The sequence below is a fragment of the Syngnathus floridae genome, chromosome 17, assembly GCF_059516105.1.
Source record: "Syngnathus floridae isolate MCC-2025c chromosome 17, RoL_Sflo_1.0, whole genome shotgun sequence".
NCBI lineage: Eukaryota > Metazoa > Chordata > Actinopteri > Syngnathiformes > Syngnathidae > Syngnathus > Syngnathus floridae.
Window position 1 is genome coordinate 10,974,627 of NC_142429.1, and position 13,026 is coordinate 10,987,652.

The 13,026-nt window shown below is 40.2% G+C and overlaps 2 protein-coding genes across 8 annotated transcripts in view; both read left to right on the forward strand.

Annotated features, from left to right (window-relative positions):
- The first annotated feature begins 225 nt into the window (after positions 1 to 225).
- On the forward strand, positions 226 to 11,994 carry LOC148384497 (vesicle-fusing ATPase). 3 transcript variants are annotated; one of them, XM_088358443.1, is made up of 22 exons: positions 254 to 353; positions 3,614 to 3,631; positions 4,999 to 5,084; positions 5,247 to 5,346; positions 5,437 to 5,476; positions 5,819 to 5,985; positions 6,064 to 6,174; positions 6,303 to 6,378; positions 6,631 to 6,786; positions 6,873 to 7,072; positions 7,153 to 7,318; positions 7,446 to 7,520; positions 7,693 to 7,880; positions 8,351 to 8,446; positions 8,530 to 8,686; positions 8,756 to 8,889; positions 9,023 to 9,169; positions 9,265 to 9,399; positions 9,572 to 9,685; positions 9,822 to 9,877; positions 10,007 to 10,054; positions 10,403 to 11,994. In XM_088358443.1, the coding sequence occupies exons 1-21, from the start codon at positions 342 to 344 to the stop codon at positions 10,035 to 10,037; spliced, it is 2,265 nt and encodes a 754-aa protein (XP_088214569.1). In that variant the 5' UTR covers positions 254 to 341; the 3' UTR covers positions 10,038 to 10,054; positions 10,403 to 11,994. The 3 variants fall into 3 exon arrangements, with proteins under 3 accessions (XP_088214571.1, XP_088214569.1, XP_088214570.1); XM_088358445.1 differs by lacking the exon at positions 3,614 to 3,631 and having other exon boundaries at positions 226 to 353; XM_088358444.1 differs by lacking the exon at positions 10,007 to 10,054 and having other exon boundaries at positions 255 to 353.
- A 419-nt stretch (positions 11,995 to 12,413) lies between these two features.
- LOC148384498 (thyroid hormone receptor alpha) overlaps positions 12,414 to 13,026 on the forward strand; it is a 35,290-nt gene continuing 34,677 nt past the window's right edge. For 2 of the 5 annotated variants that reach the window (XM_088358452.1, XM_088358454.1), the window contains exon 1: positions 12,421 to 12,633. The gene's annotated coding sequence lies outside the window, so the exon portion shown is untranslated. Of the gene's footprint in view, positions 12,800 to 13,026 lie in introns of all 5 variants that reach the window. The other 3 variants (XM_088358449.1, XM_088358448.1, XM_088358447.1) reach the window with 3 other exon arrangements.

A 13,026-nucleotide genomic window follows, 5' to 3' on the forward strand; every position in this document is an offset into this window, starting at 1 on the left:
GTTTGGAATCCCAATTGTATTTATTTATCTATTTATGTATTTATTTATTTATGTATTTATTTATGTATTTATTTATTACACATTCATACTTGCACGTTTGATGTCCACATGTGAGTGTGTTGCCACGTCATACAAACGCGCTGAAGTAGGCGGGACCAGAACACGTCAGCCAATGGGACAAACCCAGTTGTCAAGCTTCCGGTTGATTCAACCAATCGGAGAAGAGTGCGCTACGCTTTATAAAGCCATCTGCTGTCGAGCCTCCGTTTTCTTGTCCCTCCGTCTTATGAACCTTCTCCGACCGCCACTACAGCATCACTGATCCACCACAAACCGTGAAGATGGCGGCCCGGGTAAGAAAAACTAACACTCGATTGTTATTTTTGCTGTTTTAGACGAACAGACGCTTCCTCCTTTTCAGGTAAAGTGTGCAGCAAAATGTCGGACTATCGCTGGCTCCGATAACACCGGATGGAACCAAGCGAATGTCATTGCTGGTGTTATATATATGTATATATTTATTTATTTGATTTCACTCGATTCTGCAGCCTCCCTCGCGTGCTTGCAATGGACATATTTGCTACGCGTGTATATAATCAAGTCAAAAATGAACAGAGCCCCGTCAGTCAAAGGAGTGTGGCCGCCGCTTAATCCCGGAGCTGCTTGCCCTTGAGCCGACGTTGCTGCTGCGTAAAAAGCGCTCACTGATAATAAGCTCCCCTTCCACTGTATATAACATAACGGTGTGTAACATCCTCGTGTGTGCACTACCTCGATAGTGCCATGCATTGTCCCCTGTGATGATAATAATATGCAGGCAGTATTGTGCAGACAGTTGCCTTCATTCTGCAGTTTTTTTTTTTTTTTTTTTGCGCACAGGAGACGCCTTTGAGGGATGGCACAGCATAGCTGTGCATTGACTTAAACCCATTTTTATCTTACGTGCTGTGTGTAGGCTATATCACAATGGTTTTATTATAATGGCTGCTTTATTATGGACAGAGTGCATGGTTGGTTTTGATAGTGTCAAGCTCACATTGTGTATGTGTGTGTTCATATATTTACACTACCGTTCAAAAGTTTGGGGTCAATTTTGTGTTTTCCCATGACACACACACTTGCATCCCCCCCAGTCTGATTTGCCCTCTACTGTGCTGTTGCCGGGCATACTATGGTTGGTCAGTCATCACACAAACAATTCCAGCAATGGCATTGGAAAATATAAAATGAGTCATTTGCTTTCATAAATTGATGATTTTTCAATCCCCTCACATTCTAAAATGATCGTAAGTTGGTTTTTAAGTCTGCTGATTGACTTGGAAATAATTGTTTTATAATATTACATTTGTTAGTGATACCACAGACCTAAAAGACGATCTCCAAAATATGATTGCTTAAGGGATACGTAACTACTGGTTGTAAATTTGAGTCGAAAAACTGTCCCCTGTTGCAAAGTCAGTTGCTCCTGAGGAGCCTTTCCATCATCTTTCCAAGGCTGGCCCTGCTTGGAAGAATAAATTTCCTCAGTAGAAAGAAATCTGTCTATACAGGAGTGACCACTAAATTTACAGTCACAAAAACTAAAACAGTTATAGATTCACACATTATCATTTAATCTGTGATTCAGCGATATAGGCATCACTGGGTGTCACATCGAGTCGTAAAATCCTGCTAAATTTGAGTGCTGAAAGGTAAACAAAAAAAACAATGAATGAAAAATCTCTGACTACTCAATAGTGTGGACGCCCAGCGTGGGCTTTGTTAAGTGGATTACTAGTGCGTGTCATCTTGTTGCCCAGAGACTGAACACAGACCAGTGTTGGGAAGTGATAACAGCGTTAATGAATTCAGGTTCACCTACCTCTTGACAACCTTTCCCAGCTTGATCTAAAAGCATCAAGGACAAAGCGAAGTAATTATGTCCAATTTTTTTGTGTTGCAAATGGGCGAGCTGCAAAGAGTGAGTTGCTGCCAACATAAATTTTGGAATCTTCAATTGCCTTCTTCAGCTTCGGGGTTGGTTTAACCTCCTACTCAATCTATTTTATGGCCAAGTGAAGAATTGCGGAGGCTTTCGAATTTTAGGACGCGACTGTTGATTACGTTTACCAAGCAATCCCAAATCTTTTTGTTATGTTTTTGTTGATAAACAATTAAAAACATTTAAATGGGGCGTTTTTGGGAAAGGGTTGAAATTCTCTGACAGTTTTTTGGCAGCCTGCAAGCCAGGGCAATTTTTGAAAGATGCTTCCATCAATAAGGTCATCATAGTGCATGTGAGTGAGCGAATGTGTGTGCCAACGAGAGCGACGACTAAATTTAGACGGCCCGTTTGCTGTCGGGCAGCAGCGACACACAAAAATAACACACTTTTCCCTCACAAACACATTAGACACACAAAGGACATAGTGGAGATTGACACAAACAAACACAAGTACACAAACAGTTTGTGAACCTCTGTGTGTCTGGCAAAAAGCTGTTGGTATCGTCCATCCATCCATCCATCCATCCATCCATCCATCCATCCATCCATCCATCCATCCATCCATCCATCCATCCATCCATCCATCCATCCATCCATCCATCCATCCATCCATCCATCCATCCATCCATCCATCCATCCATCCATCCATCCATCCATCCATCCATCCATCCATCCATCCATCCATCCATCCATCCATCCATCCATCCATCCATCCATCCATCCATCCATCCATCCACCCACCCACCCGTGCTCCACCCTAATCCTGCAGCACTGATCGTCTGTGCAGACCTGTAGATGGATCAGCACCATGAATAATTCAGTGGGATGTTTCGAAGTGAGATGTTGAGAATGAGTCAGAAGAGGTGATGAGAAGGACACATTGAACTCATGGCCTTTTTACTTTTGAGTCTTGGATGCAGGCCCTCTTCCTCATGCTGTTTATGAAATGAATTCATCTAGTTAATTTCCCACCGGTTGGGGAATTATTTTGTCTGACCTCTAAGCCAAAGAAAATTGAATCGGAGTAAAATGCTTTCATGGCTTAATAAAGACAATGTGTTGCAATCATATTGCTTACCTGGGGATTGCATAGCTGGAGAATTCACGAATTAGATTATTTATTTATTTGTTTGTTTGTCTGTTTAGTATTCTCTTATGATTGCTACGCTTTTCTCCCTGAAGCTAGAAATCCGACTTCATAGTGATTCATATTTTATGTCATCAAATCAAATGATCCTGTCTTTAATTAAAAATGAACATGAACCCTCTTTGGAGCAGATTCATCTGATTATTTGTGTTTCACCAATCACTCTATTTATACTGTTGTCGCTTTTTATTTTTAATGTGGGCAAAAAAAGAAAATGCACCTGCATGGCGCCTTGCATATGCAATCTGATAGGAATGAAACAGAATTGGGCAGTTTGAAAAACAATTCTTAGCATGCACTCCCATCATCTCTGGCCTTGGTGTAAATTCCACGTGCAGTACATCTGCATGTATGTGGCATGCATGTCAAATCCATACTTGTGACTGCATCGAAGCTTTTCCACATCTTCACCTCAAGTTTCCAACTATCTCAAAAACTGTCTTCTGTCCTTCCTCTCTGCTTGCCTATGCTGGCGCCACAAGGTGGTAATATTTTTCAAGGTATGTATGGAAACACAAGTGCTAATTCCATCAAAACGTGGTACCAGTCCAGTACTAACTTCCTTTTCTGACTCCTTGTGGAAACAATATGCTTTTCCCACCTGGCAACTATGTAATTGCTCTGGGAGCGCTGGTTGCAAAGAGGAAGTGCGCCACTGTAGGCTTGGATCCCTCCTGGGCAGGGACTAAGTCGTTGTGTTTGGGTCCCACTGCATCAGAGGCACTCAATGTTGGAAATAGAAATCTGTTTTTATTTTATTTTATTTTATTTTATTATTTATTTATTTATTGGTATCTTTATTTATTTATTCAGCCATGCATCCATTAATGTATTTATTTATTATTTTGTTCATTCATTCATTGGTTCCTTCATTCATTCATTCATTCCTTCATTCATTCTCTGTCACTTAGTCTACTGTCAAAAATGAGTAGCTGCATGCAGGGTACAGACTGAAGATGCAAATTAGTTGTCATGGATTGATTTTTTTTTTGTTGCTTTGGATGATCCGCAATCTCAGCTGGCCACCTTTTTTTTGGGGGGGGGGGGGGTTCTCCAATGTCCTTGTGGGGGTTCACCAGGTGATCTGGTTTACTAACATTCCATATAGATGAGATTTAGATTAATCGATGACTTCAAACTGGCCGTAGGTGTGAATGTGAGTATGAATGATTTTTGTTTGTCAATCATAAAATCCATTCTGAAGTGTTGATGCACTGCAGCGCCGAGTGTCAATAGAACTTAGTTCTCCATCCAAAATCAATTCTTCCTCCTAATCTCATCAATCAGATTCATTGTGTGCCTATTCTTCCTAAAACATAATTTTTCTTGTGATCTGCACGTTTTGAGTCATTTCACAGGCATTGATGACTCGGTTGATTCACAGAACAAAAAAGAATATTTGGGGTATGAATTCCTCTTTAATGGTTCACTGAAAAAAGTGGTATCAATTAATATATGCATTTGTTGCCGCTGATGGATTTGCCTGCAGTAAACCTATTTTATTGTCTGAGGCACTGTTGGATATTTTAATGTAGTTGCCGTGGTTACCATGTCACATGCTTGGGCTGCAGTAATGTGCATTGGAATTTATCCATCTGTCAATTGTGCTGTAAAAGTCTTTGCATTTGATTTATCAAGATAAAAATGGAGGAAAACTTACTGCCGTAAAATGCGCTTTACAGAAAATGCTTTTCATTCTAATGAAACCTACTGTGTGATAAAATAAGTGGGGAAAAAAAAAGTGAATGCAGATTTGTCATAATTTTGTTTTGAGTTAAGATGCAATCTAGCTTGAACTATAATTGCCAACTAAACCTAAATGGGCTCTGCTTTTCATCAAGTGTGTTTCATTGACCTCTCTTTGCAGACCATGCAAGCGGCACGATGCCCGACAGACGAGTTGTCGCTGACAAATTGTGCCGTGGTCAGCGAGAAGGATCTGCAGTCTGGACAGTGAGTTGTTATCAGCCCACTCATCTTCTTCCTTCAGTAATAAAGACATCAACACTGCAGTCTGAATAGATTTAGTACTTTTGATTTTTGATACGAGTATTAATGCTTCTCATACAATTTTGTCTGGAGAGCTATTCAAGTTTTTATCCCTCTGCTGTACAGACACGTGACTGTGAAGACCACGCCCAACCACAAATTTGTGTTTACAGTCAAGACCCATCACACTGTAGCACCTGGTTCAATTGCATTCAGTCTGCCACAGGTACTCGCATAAATAATCGTATTTTTAACTGTTTCCTTCATAAATTTTAAATTTTTGTGCTCATTGCTCTTTGTTTTATCTGTCTTGTAGCGAAAATGGGCTGGTCTCTCCATCGGCCAGGAAGTGGAAGGTATTACACTCATGGCAAATCAGTTAGCAAAAAGCTTTTGCACACCAAATAGATTACATAATGAGCTCAAGTAAAGAAATTTATTATAATGAACTAAAAGGTTTTGCTGTGGTCAATGTGGAAATAAATTCCCAAAAGTCAAGTATTCAGCCTGTCACCTGAGGGTCCAAGTGTATTTTAAGGAGGGAGGGCAGTGCCCACATGCCCCCCTCTAGTTCCGCCAGTGGTGATTATACTAAAATGAATAGTGTAATTTATTACAATAAAAATGGAAGAACATACTCATTAAAAAATGTGATGGATTGTTTTGTTATGGTATTAAAAATAATTGTTTGTCTCTAGTGTCCAACTACAACTTTGACAAGTCCAAGCAGTGCATCGGTGCCATGACAATCGAAATTGACTTCCTGCAGAAGAAGAGTACAGACTCTTCACCTTATGACTCAGATAAGATGGCTGCCGAGTTCATCCAGAAGTTCAACAGCCAGGCCTTTTCTGTCACACAGCAGGTTTCTGATTATTTCTTTTGAGGCATAAGCATGTGGACTTTATTTTGATGTTGCAAATCTGTCTTATTTGTCTCTTAGCTGGTGTTCAGCTTCTGTGACAAACTTTTTGGACTGGTTGTCAAAGACATTGAGGCAATGGATGCCAGCATCCTCAAAGGTGAAGCACCCTCTGGAAAGAAACCACAGAAGGTATGGAATGCTTGAGATAGTTTGACGTTCAAATTAAGGTTCAAAATGAACAACAAATGCAATTTAAATCAATATTGTTACGGTATTTTCAGGTAATCCTATTTGAAATTATTTTTTTTTTATGACAGATTGATGCTGGGCTGCTGGTGGGCAACAGTCAGGTGATTTTTGAGAAGGCAGAGAGTTCATCCTTGACACTTGTTGGTATGTTTCCTATTTGAAACAATTGAAGCATTATTAAATCCATGAAATAAAAAACATGTATTAATTATGAATAAAAGAATGAGGGGGAAAAAGCTTTAGTTTTTAATGCTATGCTACACCTGTCTCTTCCTATTGTCTCCACAAGGTGGCAATGTGTTACAGTGAAAGAGTGTTTTGACGCTATATCTGTATATGTATATTTGTATATGTATTTATTTTATTGTACTAATACTTACTTTTCATTGTATGTAGGTAAGGCAAAGACCAAGGAAGCACGTCAGACAATCATCAACCCAGACTGGAACTTTGAGAAAATGGGCATTGGAGGTCTGGACAAGGAATTCTCTGACATTTTCCGGAGAGCTTTTGCTTCTCGAGTCTTCCCTCCAGACATTGTGGAGCAGATGGGTGAGAAATTACCTTTTTTTTTTTTTGCTTGTCATTTGTATTTTGTTTGTTTCTCATGAATCGTTCCTTTCCTTTTCTGTGTCCAGGCTGTAAGCACGTGAAGGGTATCTTGCTGTTCGGACCTCCAGGCTGTGGTAAAACCCTAATGGCTAGGCAGATTGGCAAAATGCTTAACGCCCGGGAGCCAAAGATCGTCAATGGCCCTGAAATCCTCAATAAATACGTGGGAGAGTCCGAGGCCAACATCCGCAAGTTGTTCGCCGACGCAGAGGACGAGCAAAAGCGGGTGTGTAACTTGCTGCTGTGATTTACATTTTAGAAAATCAACATTGACACGTCTGACCTTTTAATTTCCACCTTCATTAGCTGGGAGCTAACAGCGGCCTTCATATCATCATTTTTGATGAACTGGATGCCATTTGCAAGCAGAGAGGCACGGGTGCGAGCAGCACGGGTGTGCACGATACTGTGGTCAATCAGCTCCTGTCCAAGATTGATGGTGTGGAGCAACTTAACAACATCCTGGTCATTGGTAAATAATCTTCTTGTAGCTAAAGTGAAACATCAGTTCATTGTGATTGACTGGTAACCAGTCGCTGAACTTCATTGAGGACAAGCAGAGTAAAAAATGGATTGATCGCTATTCTTGTTTTGACCAGGGATGACCAACAGGCCTGACCTGATTGATGATGCCCTCATGAGGCCTGGCAGGTTTGAGGTCAAGATGGAAATTGGTAAGTGTCCCTAAAAATCTGAATGGGTTTGTCGACATAGAAAATGAATGGATGGATGAATTGAAGAACAACTCAATTATTCCTTATTGTAATTTGCAAGACAAAAATGATTTGTTATTATTTCTGATGATTGTGCCCGTTCCGTCTAAAATGCTTTCTCTTCTCCTACCAGGTCTTCCTGATGAGAAAGGCCGCGTTCAAATTCTCACAATTCATACTAACAAGATGCGAAACTTCAACCTGCTGGCTCAAGATGTCAACATACCAGAGCTGGCATCTGAAACCAAGAATTACAGTGGAGCAGAGCTGGAGGGACTGGTTAGGGCCGCCCAGTCCACTGCCATGAACAGACATATCAAGGTCAGTTTGTCTGTCAATAATGAGGCTTTTAAAAATACTGATTTTCATGATGTAGCTCGTTTTAGGACACTAATTGAAATACTAACTAAATAGACATTTTTTATATATTATTTATTTAAATTGTACATCAAATGTGTTGGCTTTTGATTGTTTGGCAACATTGTGGCCCTCATTTAAACCATGGCGGCCATTTTATTGCGCAATGTCATTTTATTGCAGCTTTTTAAAGGCAGGTTCATGCGGTTCATTGGTTGATTGGATTGATTTTTCTCATCTTGTTTCTTTTTTTACACCCACCATGAGATTGCACTTGAGAGGCTGTAAAAGATTTTTGCCGCTCCAAAAACACTAATATTCCGTTTGGAGTTTTCAATATAATTTTTATGGGAGCTTGTGATGGTGGTGGAATAGAAATGAAATTCTTCTAGCTGAGATGCATTTCTGAATGGCTTTTTTTTTTTTTTTTTCAGGCTACATCTACAGTTGAGGTTGACATGGAGAGGGCAGAGAAGCTGCAGGTCACTAGAGATGACTTCTTAGGATCCCTTAACAATGACATTAAACCAGTGAGTATCATCATCTCTTTTTAAACCTCAGATGCAGATTAGAATTTCATTATTGTTAAATAATTCCTCTTGTTCTTCCCCAGGCGTTTGGGACAAACCAGGAGGATTACTCCAACTACATCATGAATGGCATCATCAAATGGGGTGACCCAGTTACACATGTCCTCGATGATGGAGAGCTGCTGGTGCAGCAGACCAAGAACAGTGATCGCACACCGTTGGTGACTGTGCTACTGGAAGGTGAGCATGCTGTAAAGATGAATACATTCAGTTGGTTCATAATTTGTGACTTGTCAAATGTACCTCCAGGTCCACCTCACAGTGGAAAAACAGCTTTGGCAGCCAAGATTGCAGAGGACTCACAGTTCCCCTTCATTAAGCTCTGTTCTCCAGACAAGATGATTGGGCACTCAGAGATCTCCAAGTGCCAGGCAATCAAAAAGGTTAGTGCCGCACTGTTGGATCAATTGTGGCAAACAAATCAACTGTGTAACTTGAGAGAAAGGAAAGAGCAGTAAACAAAAAACACTACAATCACTATTTCCAAAAAAAAAAAAATGTTCTTCTGTATTTTAGGTCTTTGATGACGCTTACAAATCCCAGCTCAGCTGTGTGGTGGTTGATGACATCGAACGTCTCCTCGATTATGTCCCAATTGGACCGCGTTTCTCCAATTTGGTTCTTCAAGCCTTGTTGGTGCTCTTGAAGAAAGCACCTCCCAAGGTCAGAAAAAAAAAAAAACAGACAGATATGAATAGAAAATGAACCTCTGAAATGAAATATATCTGTCAGGGGGCTTTAATTGATTTCTCCTTCAGGGTCGGAAGCTGCTCATCATTGGCACCACCAGCAGGAAAGACGTCCTGCAGGAGATGGAGATGTTGGATGCCTTCAGCACCACCATACACATCCCTAACATCTCCACCGGGGAGCAGCTTGTCGACGCTTTAGAGGTATGAGCAAATTGACACCGGCATTTGAATGAATTATGCACGCTCTTGCCGAGAGCTAGGCAGTTATTGAAAAATATACAAATATAATAACCTTGTTTTCCAGCTAGGGAATCAAATGCCAATTTTGCAGATTCTTGCAGGCATCACTGACTTTTTTTTTTTTTTTATGCAGCTGTTGGGGAGTTTCTCAGACAAAGAAAGGGCCAGCATCGCACAGCAGCTTAAAGGAAAGCGAGTTTGGATCGGCATTAAGAAACTCCTCGTGCTTATCGAGATGTCGCTGCAGGTACATCGGAATTAGTCTTTCATATTTGCTTGGGAATGAGAAATGTGATCTTTTTTTTTATATTTGTCATAAATATATTCCGAAAAGGAAATTTATAGAAGATAAGAAAAATGACATTTCATTTTATCATCTCTAGATGGACCAAGATTACAGAGTGACCAAGTTCCTGTCTCTGCTGAGAGATGAGGGGGCGTGAGTATAGCGACATCTATCAATTTAAATGTTTTTCATCCCTTTTTTCCCCCATTACTTTCTCCATTGTCTGTGCTTGTTTATGTCACTGCAACGCCTTTCATCATCAATCATTTTATTTTGCATCAGGTTGAATGAAGGCAATCAAATCCGAATTTAAGCTGCCACTCTGTACCGGTAAGGTCAACAACAAACAAGATGGAATTTTTAGACTAGCATAGCATAAGCCATTAGAATAGCACCCATAAGGTTGTCGAGTCTTTTTATACTGCATTTAAAAGTTGCACAACCACAATGCTAATGCTACCAAAAATTTGCATGCATGCTGTGATTCACTTCACATCAACAAATCAAATGGTTTTGCTTTAAAACAGCCTTTTGCCTCATGTTTTGGTTTGTTTGCATGAAAATCATGCTTCCATTATTATTATTATTAAATATAATGTTATTTTTGGATGTTGTGTGCCAATAATAAAGAAGATGAAGTGTAACCAGACAATTTTATCTTCATCTATTATTTTACAGTGGTCGCAGCGTTTATGAGTAGAGTGGCTTCAAAAACGCAACAATTAGCCACAAACAATGTGGAAGAGAAGAAGTCATCCACCAAGTCATTCCTCTGTCCACCTTTCTAAATACGCATCTAGTAAAAGACACTATACAATCCCCCCGCCCCTCCCCTTCTTATCTCAGCATGTTTGTATCGGCAATATCACCAAAGTATATTTGCCATCATATCATTGCAATCTACGGGAAATGATACTGTTATCAAATTGTTATCTGTAAAAATATTGCAATAGATGATTGTAAAAAAAAAAAAAAGTGCTGTTTTGTGCATCTTGGGGAAAAAAAAGCTATCTGTTTTTAGCTTCTTGTGTAGTATGTTGTCTTGCTAAATTATAGTCAGTATGATACTGTGAGTACAAAGAGACAATAACGAGAACGCCATTAAAATGGACATGAATACAGTGCTGATTGCTTGCTTTGTGCAGGATTCTAGTGACCATGTAGTGGCTAAGAAAAAAGTACTTTGTTCCGTATGTAAATGTTAAACCTTGGATATTCTGTAACTTGTCTATGGCTTAAATCAGTGTAAGCCCAAAGTACATAGTATATATTAACACAGACAGTATATTGAGAAAGATTTTTCCCAATTTACTTATGTAAACAGACTATGACAGTATGATTTGTTATCCTTTGTTCTTCCAAAGATTATCAGGTTCGTTCTAGTGGAAGTTGGATTGTTGATTGTCTGTTATGTGCAGTTCAGTGCAGTTTAGTAAAGCTAGCGTAGATTTGGCATTGTCAGTGTTCAATACAAAAAAAAAAATCTGCACTTTTAAGATGGATATGAAACTACGGAACAGGAAAAAAAAATAGTGCGAAATTGTTCTTCATGAAAGCTTGAGCTAATGTCGATTTGTGTGCATGTTTGAAGCTACGCATGTGTATGCATATGAACGTGTATACGTACACATGGAGGCTAAATTGTACCTGGGACAAAATGAATATGTATTTTATTGTATTTTTTTATGAGTCAATCACTTTGTCACATCAGGCAAATTTCATTTTGGAGTACACCGATTAAAGACAAATTAACTAATAAATCATAAATCAAACATTGTACCTACTTTGAAAATAAAAAGGTTACGTTCTGGAGCTGCTTTGCTACATTCAGCAAAGTGTGTCTTGAATCTGTGCAGGGTACAATCAAATTTCAAAAGTGAACAAATATTAAGTAGCATGGCCCCATTTTTGTCCAGGCTAGTTTTATTAGTTTGTTTTAATAATTCTGTTTGACCATGTCATTCAAAATGTCATTTCAGTGACCATTGTTGGATTTTCTTTTCCGTTAACGCAAGGGTAACAATTTAGCCGATGCGTGTAGTTGTGTATGTGTGAAGGAGAATTCACCCACTTCATTCAATTAATGTTTACTTTATTGTCTTTTAGCCTTTGTGAATTGTATTTATTGCTTCATGTCCAAATTTTAGTTTTGTTCTAACCATTGACAATATGTATGTTGATGTTTGTGTGTGTGTGTGTGTAAATATATATATACATTCTATTTCCAGATGTATTATTGCAATAAAAAGCACAGATGCACAGAAATAAAATCCTGTTGTGTACTACTTAATGAAGCAGGCTGAAAAAGGCCAAGTTTCGGTTGGACCCAAGTTCTTGATGACCCATCACACATTTTTTTTTTCCTGACCAGTGCAAATCCAGATTGATGCATGCATGTTAGACCGGGAGTTAGTTTTGCATATGCATGCACACCAGGGTATTTTAAAAAGGGTGGTTTGTGCCGTTGTGGGCGTGACCACAACCAATTCCTGCCAATCAAGGTCTCTCATTGCTGTGCAGGAAAGTGTCTATATATTTTTTATAATCTGTTTAAAAATGATTTAGTTCCTGAAGCACCAAAGTTTTCCTTCATTTCTAAATCCCGTTGCTGGGGTAAAACATCGCGTCATGTCTCTTTAATTCCGCCATGAAACCATCGTAGTTCCTTGCTCCACCGCTGGAGGGCAGCTCTGAGCCTCGAGAAGAATCATTCATAACCGAGGCAACCGTGCTCTGTCCTGACCTGCATTCGGCGGTCCGTACCGACTGTCACTCTACAGGCATGGGGGAGGACGCAACGCATACACACGGACGGCTCGTGGCGGCACAAGCTTTGACACTTGCGGGCAAACACGCGCCAGTCAACGGTGGGCCAGCTGGGAGAGGCTCGGACGCTTTTTGATGACACGGTAAATGCACCTCCTTTTTGCTCTTCGTACCGTGTTTTTCCGCCGCTGACGCTTTCTGGAGACGATCACGCAGCTTCGATTGCAGCTACGTGGTCTTATGTGGACTCCACCTTCTGGAGATCTTTCAGTGACGGCTGCGCTGTGTACATCGGGGCCGGTGTGCAAGGTGAGCGAGTGCTGTCCTCACGTCAACCCGCTCGCTCGCTCGCTCGCTCGGCCTGGCGATGGTAACATGACCTAAACGTATAAGAAGCCAAGCGCGCTGACACCAACTCAGTCTGTCACCTACTTTGCGCTTCCTCATGTATGTCTGTATGCGGAAACGCCTTGAGATTCCGGTGTGGATGCAAACAACGCAGTATTTTTGCAGAATATAAAATGGGAAATGGCTGT

What these genes read in the sequence shown, in the direction of transcription:
- LOC148384497 (XM_088358443.1), top strand. An exon ending in CTGGAAAGAAACCACAGAAG is followed by an intron (nt 6,175 to 6,302) that starts GTATGGAATGCT and finishes TTTTTATGACAG; the next exon opens with ATTGATGCTGGGCTGCTGGT. An exon ending in TGAAGAAAGCACCTCCCAAG is followed by an intron (nt 9,170 to 9,264) that starts GTCAGAAAAAAA and finishes TTTCTCCTTCAG; the next exon opens with GGTCGGAAGCTGCTCATCAT.